The 14,764-nt window shown below is 38.7% G+C and overlaps 1 protein-coding gene across 2 annotated transcripts in view; it reads left to right on the top strand.

Annotated features, from left to right (window-relative positions):
• LOC101859172 (neuropeptide FF receptor 1) overlaps positions 1-14,764 on the top strand; it is a 199,631-nt gene that overhangs the window by 142,600 nt on the left and 42,267 nt on the right. For both annotated transcript variants that reach the window (XM_035969742.1, XM_035969743.1), the window contains exon 5: positions 2,912-3,093. In XM_035969742.1, coding sequence (XP_035825635.1) covers positions 2,912-3,093 — 182 coding nt within the window. The remainder of the gene's footprint in view (positions 1-2,911; positions 3,094-14,764) is intronic.

Genomic DNA, 14,764 nt, shown 5'->3' on the forward strand with positions numbered 1-14,764 from the left:
TTAAAAAAAGATTGTTCCCTTTTTAGCACTAGAAATTCTTTTTTGTTTCAGTTCTTTTTTGGGAAAGGACTCAAGACTATACACGGTTCTGTTATACTGAGCTGGGCGACAGAAAGCATTGTTGTCTACAACATTGTAAATTGTTTTCACTGTTAGACATTGAACAATGCTTGGTTGCGGTTACAACAGCCGCAGCAGACACAAAAAAAATCATAGATAGTCAGAAAAAGGCTAATGGCGTGAGGGAAAAGAAGACCATATTATAACTCACGTCTTTGGGGGGACTATTAATTGAGCTTCGTGTCTGGCAGACAATGTCGATTAAAGGATCCCTTATATAAAAAAAAATACCCAGCGGTTTGATGTAATGGGATACGTTTATGTTTAAGATAATATTCTAGCGAAGGACCCACTTATATACACAAAGAGAGAATATTCTATAACTATGCCCGAGTCTCTGACTTGCACTACAATGGAGTTATTTTAAATTGAAGACATAAGGACCGCCCCTTAAATGACGGGCTGGAGAACTTTAATTGAGCCGTAAAGAAAGCATGTAATTGAAAAAAACATTTCCTTGAAGTGAACATGAATCCAAATCAAACGCGTTGTAGTTAAATATTAATGTGCCCTCAACATAAAAGGGACATTGCAAGGCTATCAAGACGGCGCATTTACCAAACACAGCATGCTATGTGGCATCGAAGATGTGTGGAACTTTTTTTATTTAAATTAATTCACTGCTACAGACTTTCAGACCGCTGACATGACTTGCACAGCTTTGCACTGAGGCACGTTTTAAGGAAAATCTATTATAAGGCTATATCACAATTTTAGAAAGGATTACGTAGTGGGTAAATGGACTTGTATTATACGAGGTGCACTGTCATGGCTCTCCTTAAAAACTTCACTTATTAGAAGCGGTCACGTCATAAGTGGTGCCATTACCCAAAATGAAGGGAAAAACACCAGTCTCTCTATAGCAGAGTGCACACGTCACTTTTCTTTTATTGTCCATCATATGGATCATACTAACTCAAGTAGAGGGCGATATATTGAAGGGATGAAAGATCTAAGGTATTAGGCAGGACTATGAGTAGATGTCAGTTTAGCCTTTTAGAGAAAGACCAAGAACGTTTTATATATTTATTGATCAGAAAAAACCTTTCTGTTTATATAGGTTTCTGTTGTTTTGTAAAGAGCCACGAAACCTGTGTACGTCAATCGAGGTTAAGCGCTATGTAACTGCCTTGTTATTATTATTGTCATTGAGAGCACAGGACTACACAACAAAACATGTTCATTAAGAGCAGGCAAACACCAAACAAGCCTTTTCACCAAATGTTAAACGATTGTAGGTGGTTGAATTTTTGCACCTCCGTCGACACAATTTAAGTGTTTTTGGGGAACTGCTGCTTCAAAACTGTCTGTCAGGGCCAAAAGGGTGCGCTCCGGCAAACCAGTAGAAGGATGCAGTAACCCGATACAATATTAATAGTGTTATCACTACATCGGGATCGCGCTCACATAATTTGCATGTAGCTACCAAAAAACTGACCATTACTCACATACAAGGAAACACAGATTTCAAGCTATGCTTTGGTAGAAGAAAAATCAGTTGTTCGATTTACTTTTCTTTCACTTTGAAATTGAGAACTTTTAGGGGTGCCACATTGAAAAAAATGATCTTTGACTTTGAGCTGTTTCTTAAACTAGCGGATCAGCATATTTTTTTAAGGGCTGAAGGAATTTGCACCGAATCCCCCAGAGATGCGCGTCAAACGCCTTCCTAGGATTTTCCGTAAAGGCATTCTTTTATGTTGGTTACACAACTCTTTTCTCAGAATTTTAAGTTTAAAATGTGTCCATACAACCTAGTTTGTTGGGGTTTTTTTTGACTGTATGAGTAGGTATTCTTCTTATGTTTTCCAATTACTTTTCAGTTATGTGGGTATTGATGTACAGGACAAGAAGAAACGATCTTTTTCTTATAAACAGGCATACGATAAGCTGTGGGGTAGGACATTGAAAAACATTATTTGGTCATCCTGTGAAAACCAAATTTGCATACTCTATTAGAAATGTGTGAACAAATTATACACCACCCGATCTGCAAAAGCAATGTTACCACTTTTTTTCTAGCTTCAATAAGAATGCGAAAGCTTTGAATCTTTATTGACAGGTGGTTTTGCTATTCCTCCTCTGGTTCAAAACTGATCTGAGTTATTATTTTTCTCTGCAATAAATTATAGTAGCACCAAATTTTACCCCACACCAGTAGTGAAAACACAAACAGCAACATCCGTGGTACAACAGTTAGGCAATTACCCACTTAGAGGTGGGAGACATGAGTTCAACTAATGATTTTTTTCGTTAGAAATCTGTTTTATCAAGCATCCTCGACTGTCTGTTGGAATACAACATCCCACTCAGACCAGGTTGTCTGTATGTATGTATGTATAGTATAGGGTTTTATGGCGCTCGCAACTGCTAAGGTCATATGAGCGCGCGAAACACAAGTTGTTCACCTTTGCAAAAGTTCACTCCACAACTGGTTAACTAATTGACTTTAAAATGCTAAAAAGTTAAAATATTTAAATTCAGTGTAAATACATAGGTTGTCTCTGTCACCCTGCATCCAAAAAATATTCTAAATTGTGTCGATGGAAAGTGTAGAACACTCGGCATAATTTAATTCTGTCTTCAATGCACCCATTGTGTTCAACACTGACATAATGATCTTAACCTATGTGTTCACGTTTTACTAAAACCATGGTGTCAGGCGTCAGGATCTGGCGCAAGGCGCAATATATTAAATTAAAACCCTGGCGTCAGGATCTGGCTCAGGTCATGACCTCGCCCAAGGCATAGAATTTTAAACTAAAACCATGACGTTATGATCTCTCTCCAGGTGTTCACGTTCGCTCAGGCCGTGTGCAACCTGATGTCGTCCTGGCTTATCGTGGCCATGGCTATAGAGCGCATGTGCGTGGTGTACATGCCCTTCCGGCGGAACATGTGGTGCCAGCAGCGCGGGGCAGTCATCATCATACTCACTCTCTTCTTTTTCATGTCCTGCACGCAGATATTCCGGTAAGTAGTCTACCACGATCCCCTTTTGTGTTACGTGTGTTTTTTCGCTCTGGCGTCACTGATGTCTGTGACGTAACAAGGGTTTTCAGGAGTTTTCTCCCTTCCTTGTCCATGTTCTAAAAATGATTTCACAACAATCTGTTTTGCTTGTTTGTTGCTGTTTTCCTTCATGGGAATAAGGGCTGGGGGACAAAAGATCTACAGTATTGAATTGATGATAGCAATCGCGGAGTAAGGTTTGTTCCTCATTCGCTTCTTCATCAAACATATATTCAGAAGTTGCTTTTCTGCTTTGTACGTCTACCTTTTATTGATGGCTGTAAGTTGTTTTCTTATTGTTGAAATAATACTAGTCCCACTATATAAAACAGTAGTAGGAAAGCGCCAATAGTAGTTCGATTTTAAAAAAGCTTATTCTTTGTGTTAATTCTATCTCTTTGTCTTGTCTTTTTCTCTGCTCTTAATGGATATTAATGTGTCCATTTGCTTCTGTTCACTTAAACAGATCTTCTCTATTACATTGATTACATAATGACGAACAAGGTGACTCAAAGACAAAGCGCTTAGTTCCCCTGCAAGACATATCGAACAGAGAAACACCAAAGAAAACTTTCAACAAGGACGATGACATCTACATAAACTATCTAATCAAAATCGAACCTTTAACCACTCGCGTGTGTCAAACTCATGCATAAACACAACTCAGTAGAATATCATTTTTTAAAACCGGAAAGGTTTTTGCCCTGAGTCAGTAACCACCAGAGACCTCTGTGCATATTTTGCTTGAATAATGCATGACCACTGTGTCTGAAAGAATTGGGAACGAATTCCGTTTCCCCCCATAACTTGATAGATTCACATCAACGAATGGGTACTGAATTTTGAGTGTCATTTTTATGCGACAAACTACTGACACCACAAGCATATTATAAAGCAATGGAAGCCGCATTTCCACGGATTTTCACTATATATAGAGAAATCATTTTGACGTTTTTTTTAAAGTCTAAGATTATATAAAAGGCTATACGTTGCATTACCTCATACGTTTACAACAGGCTCAATTGGTTTGCCGTCTGCATCCTTAAGTATTCAAAATTTACGAACGTCCTCTTGGGGATTTGAACGAGGACCAGCGACCCAGCATGATACCAACACAGTTAACAGAGGGCTTTGGGAAAAAAAAACAACAACCCCAAAACACTTGTGAAAAACGGAGTTCCGCTTTTGCAATGTTCTAAAAATGCTTTTTACTGTTTAAACTATACTGTCGGAGGCTTGTGTCAGTCTCGGGAAACACATGGCAAGTGCAAATGCAAAACCTGCTAAAAGATAGCGTCCCGTGCATAGCCTAAACTGACGACTGAACAGAGAAAGAAAAAAAAACACCTGAAAGAAAATAACCCCCAAAATTTAAATGCCCTCTTAAAAACCCCCAGGCAGAACAGATTTTGATCGAAACTCTGCTCTCTTGTCATTATCTTTGCGATTAAAGACTCTAATTTTTATTCAGAGTAAACTGTTTATGTTTCATCTTTATGCTGCAATAACGATTTCCCCGCTATGCCTGCATCTTTGTGATTTGAGAGGTTCAGCGTATTAGAGAGCCGGATGAAATTAAATTTTTAATTTTTCACTTGTCCCATTTCACCCCTCTCCACTCTCTGTATGAGTAAAAAAAAATCAGTATTAGATTGAGAAGAAGGGCTCGATGTGCCAATCTTTTGAACAGTATTGTGAGGGTGAGAGGTTTTATACATTGTTTACAAGCGTCTCTGGTGTAGTAGTGTAGCGTATCTTGAACGTTGCAAGCGTTTTCTGATCGTAAGAGTCCATTTGTTGCCTCTCTCTCTCTCTCTCTCTCTCTCTCTCTCTCTCTCTCTCTCTCTCTCTCTCTCTCTCTCTCTCTCTCCCTCTTTCTATCTATTTATCCATCAATATATATATCAATCAATCTCTCTTTCTTTCTCTTTATCACCCCCACCCCTGTCTCACTATCTTTTATCTCTCTCCCTCCCTCTTTCCCTCTCTCCCCCCCTCCCTCTTTCTTTCGCTCTCTCTCTCTCTCTCTATCTATCTATCTATCTATCTATCTATCTATCTATCTATCTATCTATCTATCTACCTATCTATTTATCTAACTTTATCTCTCTTTATCCCCTCCAGCCCCTTTTCTCACTCTCTCTCTCACTCTCTCTCTCTCTCTCTCTCTCTCTCTCTCTCACTCTCTCTCTTTCCCTTTCTTTCTCTCTCTCTCTCTCTTTCTCTCCCTTTCTTTCCCCCTGTTCATCTCCCTCACGTGTTCTATCCCTTTATCTGTACTGTCTCTATCTCTTCTTGTCTCTGTATCCCTTACTGCCTCACTTTCTCTCTTTCTCTCTATTTTTCTATCTATCATTGTCTCTTCCTCCCTCATGTTGTTTCTAAGTGTTTCTGTTTCTCTGTCTTCTTTGTCTCTCGTCGTCTCTTTCTCTTTCTTCCTCTTTCTTTCGCTTTCTTTCTCTCTTTCTCTCTCTCTCTCTCTCTCTCTCTCTCTGTCTCTCTCTCTCTCTGTCTCTCTCTCTCTCTCTCTGTCTCTCTCTCTCTCTCTCTCTCTCTCTCTCTCTCTCTCTCTCTACCTATCTATCTATCCATCTATCACCATTGTTTCCTCTGTCAGTCTGTACTTCGTGTTTTTGTCTCTACGTCTCTCTTTGTCTCTTCATTCTCGACCCCCCTGCCCCCCCCGCGCCACTCTTTTCGCTCTCTCTCTCTCTCTCTCTCTCTATTTCTCTCTCTCTCTTTCTCTCTTTCTCTCTCTCTCTCTCTCTCTCTCTCTCTCTCTCTCTCCTGTATTCTCCATGAGTTGTTATATGTAAGTTAGGGTGTGAGCGCCAGATGTGAATATGTTTCTGTCTGTCTGTTTGTTTGTTTGTCTATCTCTCTGTCTATTTGATCTGTCTGTCTGTCTGTCTGTCTGTCTGTCTGTCTGTCTGTCTGTCTGTCTGTCTCTCTGTCTGTCTGTCTGTCTGTCTGTCTGCCAGTCTGTGCGTCTGTCTTTGATTCTGTGTCTATGTGTTATTTGTATTAACCATCCCCAAACTGAAAGCGTAGGGAGAAGGAGAGATGAACGTGAATATTTGAATGTTATAAATTCGAATTGACCTTTTGCCTAATTTAGTGATTTTTAAAGTAACTTTTGCTTTATTCAAAATGCTCTCTAAATCAGCTCCGATGTTTTCAATACTTATTCGAAATGTCTGTCTCAGGTCTGGCACTGGATGATGATGATGATTCAAAATTAGTCGTACTTGAAACTTTAAAAGATTATTACCGAGTACTTGAATCCTAACTTACAAAAATCAATAGGAAAATTGCGAGTTACTGGATATCCCTTGCAACAAGATTTAGTTCAAAGGTTTTACGTCCCTGTCGACACAATTTCGATCATTCCGAAAGCGGGCTGCTTTGGCTTTTCGTTGCTTGACCAACCTGTAGCTCAGAGAGATACAGCACCAATGCAGAAAGAGATCGAGAGAGAGAGAGAGAGAGAGAGAGAGAGAGAGAGAGAGAGAGAGAGAGAGAAAAAGAGATATTATAAACAATTATGAACAAAAATGACCATGTTAGAATAGCTATTTTAGTATCCATTCTGTTCAAAGGTTTGGATAGATCTGGACATTCTTAATTTTGGGGTACAACAAACAAAAGGAATGCAACCAATTGACTTCATCATAACAAAGATGTCCAGCCACTACACACTATTGGTCAATAGATGAGATTTAGAGCAGTGATTCGGTTGCTTCACACAAAAGGGAAAAAATATTCATGAAATTTAGTCCAAAGGTAAACGTATTTTTGATGTTTTAAATAAGGACAAACCGTTGGTTTTAAGACCTACGAGCACGATGATCAAATTAGAGCCAAATGCATTTCTGCCAACACTCACAACAAAAATGCTGAACGCATTGAAAAACACATTCGTTGTGACAGGATGCTCACAATTCGTGACATAACTGATAGCTTAGATCTTTCAATGTCAGCAGTTTACATAATTGTTTATAATCAGGAGGGTTCAGAAAAGTGTCAAGTGAGTGGATTCCAAAACAGCTGACAGATGACCAAAAGTCACAGAACATCGATGTTTGTACGGCGTCGTTTGAACGACGCAGGCAAAATAGCACTTGAGACCTGGGCCTGCTGGTGATAAAAAACAACTGAATGAAAGCTTTAAAAAAATTACAACTCTGATCTTGCCCCATCAGATTCCACCAGTTAGGACCAATGCAGAGTTATCGAGCCGGGAAGAGTATCATTGATGACACAAGCCGCGTGGAGCACGTTCGAGATTGTCTTCGATCGCTTGACCTAAACATTCTACAGGGATGGCGTGCATTTTCTCTTGCAACGATGGAAAACCCCACTTGATTGTTAATGAGAAGTACTTTGAAAAATAAAAGGAAATGTTTAGCCAACTAATTGTGTAAGTTGTATCTCAGTCATGACTAAAACAATCATTTTACAGCCCTTATCGAGTTAATTCTTGGACAGCCCTCCTTTTACTGTAGCCATACAATATCTTTATTTTGGTTTAAACATCGGTATCACTTAATAAATTTTACTCTGATAGTCATGGCTGTTTTGTTCTGCCGCTAACTATCAAACTAAATACTAAGTGAAATAATAGCATTAATAAATACTATTTGATGAAATTTGTGTCACTACTGTGACTGTGATTACAAAATTTTTATTTTATATCCTCATTATTGACAGTGTTGTTTCTGGGGTATCTTTTCTTCATAGTTCTGACGATTTCACAGGTTATAGTCCAGAAGACGACAATGGCGACATGATATCTGTCGGAACTACATTCGCTTTTTTTTTCATTTTGTTTGAGCTGTAACAGGCGCTCAAACATTTTAGTTAATTTTAGTGAGAGTTTTACGGCGCTGGCAAACGAATAAGGTGATATGCACGCGCACTCAAACATCTGTTGTATCTCCATGCAATAACAGAATGCTGTCTCAAATAATTATCTTTGTTCTTATGGTTTTCTGGACCAATTTAAAGAAGAAAAGACTGTTTAAAACGGCTTTAGATTCAATTTACATTTGATAGTAAATATTTGAAAACAAAAAACAACCTAAATATTTGAAAAAATAAACAAACCTTATGTGTCTGTTAAAAATAGAGGTGAAAAAGGCGTTATTAACTATGCATGTTTTTAACAGTCTACACTCTCACTAAACTAAGCATTTAATTTAGGAACAAAGAAAAACCTATTTGAATAGGAGAATCGAGAAATAATATGAAGCATGTATCAGACATGTAATACGATTTTGGTACTCTCATTTATATAATTAACACGACTTTGAAAAATAAAAAGGCAGCTTTTTTTGCCAAGTCTGCCAATCCCTGTCGATCGGTTCTGTAAAACCTAATTTGACGACACCAGAAACTGACAAACCTCGGCGACCCAACGGAAGCTGTAGCCCAGGAAGCCATTGATTACAAATCAGTCCAAAAATAGATACATCAGATTCCAACAAAAACGAAGTGACCAGTAATGAAAGAGATCGTGCTAGCGGCAAGAAACACTCCGATTACCTGATTTGATTTTGTGCCAAGTTTACCTCTCAACTCGCTTTTCCTCCCTTTCCCCAATTTTACCCCCTTTCCACGAATTACCCCCCCCCCCCCAAACCCCGTCCCAGATTGTCCCCCCTTTGCCGGAAATTGGATGCGTCTGAGCACCGACCAGCTTGTTCCTGCCTGTCTTGAACTCTTGTTTCCTTTGACTCATCTGGCTGTGGTTTTCAGTAATATTAGGACGAGGCCCTCTTGGAGTGGAGGGACCGTCCAGTTTTAGAACTGCTTTTCACCCTAATGACTCTCGAGGTGTCAGCTCGGGTGCAAGCATTCAGATTTAAAACATATGCGGCAGCAGCATTATCAGCAACAGCAATAGCAGCCGCAGCAGCAGCAATCTCTACATTGTTTTTTAAAAGCATTAAACAACTTACATCCACATCCACACTCTCTTCTTATCCATTGGTTCAAATATTGTCTTATCTTTCTTGTTTTTTTATGCAAATACATGTAGTTATAAGACACATTATCAAACGACAGCATTAACGCCAAGGCTAACTTTGTTTAGCTCATTTTTATTCGTTATTGATGACACCTAAATGAAATACGGATTAGAAGTATAAATAAGAAGGTGCTTAAAAAGAGTACCGTTGTCTAAAATAATTATGGCTGATAGAGGGGGAAAACCCATCGTTTCTCTCCCTTTCTTTCGGAGGAAAAGCTTTGAAACATTGACAATAGCACGATGACCTAGACGTTGATAGTTTCAAATTTTTGGGACAGCGTACTTATCACATTAATTATAATATTAAATTATCTTCCAGACTAAGAGTCCCTTAACACGTACAACTTAAATAAAACCCAATGTCTGTCAGTCCGCGGACCATCTCAGACTTGAAAGGTAAACTTGAGCATGTAAATGATAGACCTCACAAAAGCCTCACCGATGCCAGCTTGCTTTGAGATCATTGAACTGATATCTGGCGACCCAAGATAATAGATAATTTTGTCGTCGAGCTGAGAAAGCCCAATGAGTGTTGCACTGTTCTTTTGAAGTTTCTCAGTGGCATTTTAAAATTTCAATCCGAATTTTTTTTCTCAAACATTATTCAAATTCTAATAAAAATGTCATTTTCATAATCAGAGCCTCAATAATACTTCAATCCACACTGGGAGCATACTTTGTCACGGGAAATTACGAAGTTATGTGTTATTTCCATTGTGCACTTTTCTCCAACACACTATACTCATTCTACTAGAGACATATCAGTATCATAATTGCTCGTTTTCCAACGGAGCATTCTCTTTTTGTGTTCGCTCATTTTTACATGTCCTTGTATTGATTGCTGTATCCCAATGTCTCGTTTTCAGCAAAAGGCGTACACAGAAACTGACTGAAATCTGACAAAAGTTTTAAGAGTAGGTAGACAAATACTTTGTTGCGAACAAAATCAACAACGTTAAAAGTTAATTCAGATAAGATCTAAAAGTGGGAAAAGTTCCAATGTGTCTGGTGCTGGTTCAGATCAAGTTTATGCACCAAAACTGTGGTAACAACTTTCAAAATATATGTATTATAAAAGGCCAAGGAGATTCCCAGAACAAGGCTGTCAAATTTGGAAACTGACATTTGCGGCCACCAAGCACAAGACAAGACTCACTGGAAAATCCTGGCGAACAGTTGCCACCAGCCTCTCATGAGGATTGATTGGCTCCCTCTTTAATGGCACCTGTTTTTCAATCAAGGGATGGATTGCACATAATAGATGAAACATGTGGATTTTTCCCACTCTTTGATAACAGTTATTGCAAATCATCCTGGTAGGCTCGTATTTCTTCAAATATATTACTTTATTATGTGTGTAGACCTATCTTTTCAGCCGTCAATTATTCAGTCAGTTGCTTTTTTCTCCCCATCCTTGAGGAACACCCAAGAGGCGTGGGGAGCATAGTGGTTAGGCTGCCAGACCTCTAATCGTGAGATTGCGTGTTCGGGGTTCGAGCGGCAGCTCGGTCTGACGTTGTATCCTTGGGAAAGAACACTTTACACGAATGTTCCGTATGGTTCAGTGCTTTCGAAGATGGACGTTTAACTCGGAGGTCCCGCCTCTTAAATAACCTCATAGGGTTGATAGGAGCGTTACACCTATATCCTTTCACCATTTTTGAGGAACACAGACTACAAAACGCTGACAATTACAATCGTGGTAATCATCTTCGGACAACATTTTTGTTGGGTTTTAAACTGCGCACGCACAGTATGCTATCCAAATCGCACCGAGGCTTTATGCCCAAACATTATCTTTTTTCGCCTCAAATCCGTCAGTCCTACTGTGATCAATATGGCCCGATTACTGACGAGTAACGGGTTAAACACCCCCACCCCATCTAAAATGTACGTCTAAAGGTACAGCTAGACAAATGTTTGTTGAATGGGGAAAGACATTAAAAGCAAATATTTAACTATGTGGAAATAACAGAAGCAGGGTCTTAAAGCAAGAAAAAGTAGTACATCGAGTAAACAGAATGAAAATGGTAATCAGTTTAGCAACGTTAACTATTTGGTCTGATATAAAAGCACAGGTTATACAAAGCCTTTCCCGAGGAGACAGACTAATTCAGTAACATTCTCCAATGTGTGCTTTCCCAATGAAATTCAAAAGGTGCAAAAAGTATTGATGTAATTACTTGAGTTGGTCTCTTTGTCATTTTTTTCGCATTGGCGAGGCCAACGAAAGTACGACAAGAGCAAATTCATCAAATTATACACGTGTTTAAGAACGAAATGAAATGAAGCAGGCACAACAAAAGGCAAAACTTTTTGTATGTTTTCAGATTTTTTTTAAGGGGGGTGAGGGGTAAATTCCTAAAACCTGTAGATTTAGATTTTTTTCATGCAACCGAGAAAAAAAGCATTGCATGCATTCCCTGAGAACAGCCCCGTTGTCTAAAAAAATGTCCCTGTTATTGCCTTCGTCGCTACAAAAGCACAGACTTGTATTTTTCTCCCCCACACCCAACACTTCACCAAGTTGCACGATCTCAGCCTGATACATCTATTTCGTAACAACATTATTTTTTCTTCTCCTGTATCATCATCATCATCATCATCATCATCATCATCATCATCATCATTATCACCATCATCATCATCATTATCATCATCATCATCATCATCATTATCATCATCATCATCATCATCATCATCATTGCCTCAACTTCTGCTAGATTCCATCACTATTTGATTTTGCTAACCTATCATCTTTTTCCCCTCTCGTTTTTTCATTATGTTTTGTTGATGGATTTATAAATAGTTTTTGATTCACCAGTGTACGCTTAATATTATGCTTTGGAGTTTGTGCACTCTCATGTGTGTATGTGTATGTGTGTGTGTATGTGCATGTGTGTGTATATATGTCTGTGCTTGTCTGTGTGTATGTTTGTATATCAGGCTTGTGTATTTTTTTTGTATAATATATATATATATATATATATATATATTATAATGCATGTCTTTACCTGTAAAATATTATATAAATCGACACACAGTGTGTGTGTGTGTGTGTGTGTGTGTGTGTGTGTGTGTGTGTGTGTGTGTGTGTGTGTGTGTGTGTGTGTGTGTGTGTGTGTGTGTGTGAGAGAGAGAGAGAGAGAGAGAGAGAGAGAGAGAGAGAGAGAGAGAGAGAGAGAGATATTTCTTTTTCGTTATATTCCACGAAGAGGATTTAATGAATTCGGTGTTTTGATAATCAGACTTATATTAAACAACAAATGCTCGAGCTTTTATTCGAACAAAAGGGCAATAGGCAATTGGTGACCACAACGAAATGAAGTCATTAGTTTTAAAGGCGTTTAGAATACCACTCAGACTTCTATATGATTGTAATTTCCATCCCATTTGATCGCCAAAAGAGGTCATAATTAGTTCTGATGCAGCCATTTCGAAAGATGCTCCATAATGAGGTTTAAATGTTAGCTAATCTAAACATCGCTTTCTCTCGAGATAGTTAACATTTTGAATAATGAACACTGAGTTTGCAACTAACTTCCTTACTTGTAAAGCTACAAATAATTATTATATATAATGGTTGAATATTGAAAGGAGAGAGATTGAACATAATCAATTTTGTATGTACCACAGGGTCGTTATAATCATTTTTATTGCTTGGAATGGTAAAGGTAGAATACCACATTCAGCAAAATAATGTTATTTGAAAGTCAGACCCCCAAACTAACGCCCATCTGCAATGGAGGTTCAAACCATGGACAACAAGAGTAGGTCATACCAACTGAGCTACACCTTAACCATAATATATAAATATTATTTCCTTTATGTATTTGTTTTAAGGCACTAACTTGCCATTTTAAAGATAGATAGATAGATAGATAGATAGATAGATAGAAAGATAGATAGATAGATAGATAGATAGATAGATAGATAGATAGATAGATAGATAGACTGTCTCACTGATTAGGACAGTTAGGTTAACTATTTTGTTAGATAAAAATGCATCGAGTCAGCGTTTAAAAAGAAATGACAACCACCCTTTTTGTTTATACTTTACTTTTTCCTTCCTCTGGTATCCTTAGGATGTCGAGGGGAGGTGCAAGTTTCGGTCCTGTGCTAGGTGTGTAGCGTCTGTGATTGATATGTTGTTCCAGGACCTTTTTAAGCCCATCCAGCCAGGTCTTTCTTGGTCCTCCTCTTGATTTGAAGCCGGTTTCTCGGGTGTTGTAAGCTCTAGCTGGGACATTCTGGTTTGGTGTCCAAACCATTTGACTCTTTGACGCTCTATGAATTTAATTACTCGTGGTATTCCTGTTGTAGACGTATGGTTTCGTTTTTTATGGGGTCTCTTCTGGTGACGTTGACAGTTTTGCTGACACACCTCATTTCGTATGCATTGATTTTTTTTTTCTTGTGCCTTGTTTAGAGACCATGTTTGGTACTGGTATGTTAATGTTAGTATGAAGATTTCATTCTATTGATGAGCTGGGATTTCACTTGGGTTGGGATGTTCTTGTGACTGAGCAGGGGTGCTAGCTAATAGGTCACTGCATTTGCCTTCATCGTTCTTGTTTCGATTTTTTTGTCCATAGGCCCATCTTGTGTGAAGACGCTTCTCGAATATTTAAACTCCTCTAATTGTTGAAACTGTGTTCCATCAATTAGAATGTTGAGTTTCCCTGGGTTTCTGCTGACCTTCATAACTTCTGTTTTTGAGAAGGAGATTGCTCATTGAGTTTTGTGGTGTGTTTTTGTAATTTCTCCTCATCTGTATTTAATTAATATACTATGGTCATCAGCAAATAGAAGCTCGTTCAGTTAAGTGATGCTGTCATTTGCTGCTTTCGGGATCTTATCCGTGTAAGTGATAAAAAGAAGCGGAGAGAGAACACACTCCTGTCTTACCTCAGACCTGATGGAGAACCAGTCCGATAGTCCTTCTGTTGATCTTACGGCACACAGGCTGTTTTTATACAGTGACATGATGTTCTCCAACAATAGTCCTCTTACACCATATTCCTCCAAGACTTCCCAAAGTTGACATCTATCTACCCAGTCAAACACCTTTTCCTGATCCACAAAGACGATATTGAGGTCTTTGTCATGTGCAATGGCACTCACACAACTGTCTTAATGCGAAAACAGCGTCAGTATAGCCCCTGCCTTTTCTGAAGCCAAACTGGGATTCACTAATTTGAGTCTCTACAATTGGTCCAATTCTCATTTCCAGTTGCATGGCGTACAATTTGCCAACATGGCCGAGACGGGATATTCCTCTGTAGGTTCCACATGCTGTTTATAAATACACAAAATAAGAAAGATCCCCCACCCCCTAAAAAAGATACAAATGTGTTAAAATTAAAAATCCTTCTGCATGGGCGACCGAGAATGAACGTGGGATCTCCGTTTGCGGTAGGAAATGTGTTGGATGAAAGAATTTTTACCTTACAGCCGAGCAACTGTGTAATATATAAGCTGGAAGTTATGACGTCTGTGAATATGAAAACATATTACATTTACACTGTAGAATTCAATGGAATGATCAATAAACTATTGCGTTGGCCATGTCTCGAACACGCTGCAAGTATATCTCTGGGG

Source organism: Aplysia californica, unplaced genomic scaffold, assembly GCF_000002075.1.
Source record: "Aplysia californica isolate F4 #8 unplaced genomic scaffold, AplCal3.0 scaffold00177, whole genome shotgun sequence".
NCBI lineage: Eukaryota > Metazoa > Mollusca > Gastropoda > Aplysiida > Aplysiidae > Aplysia > Aplysia californica.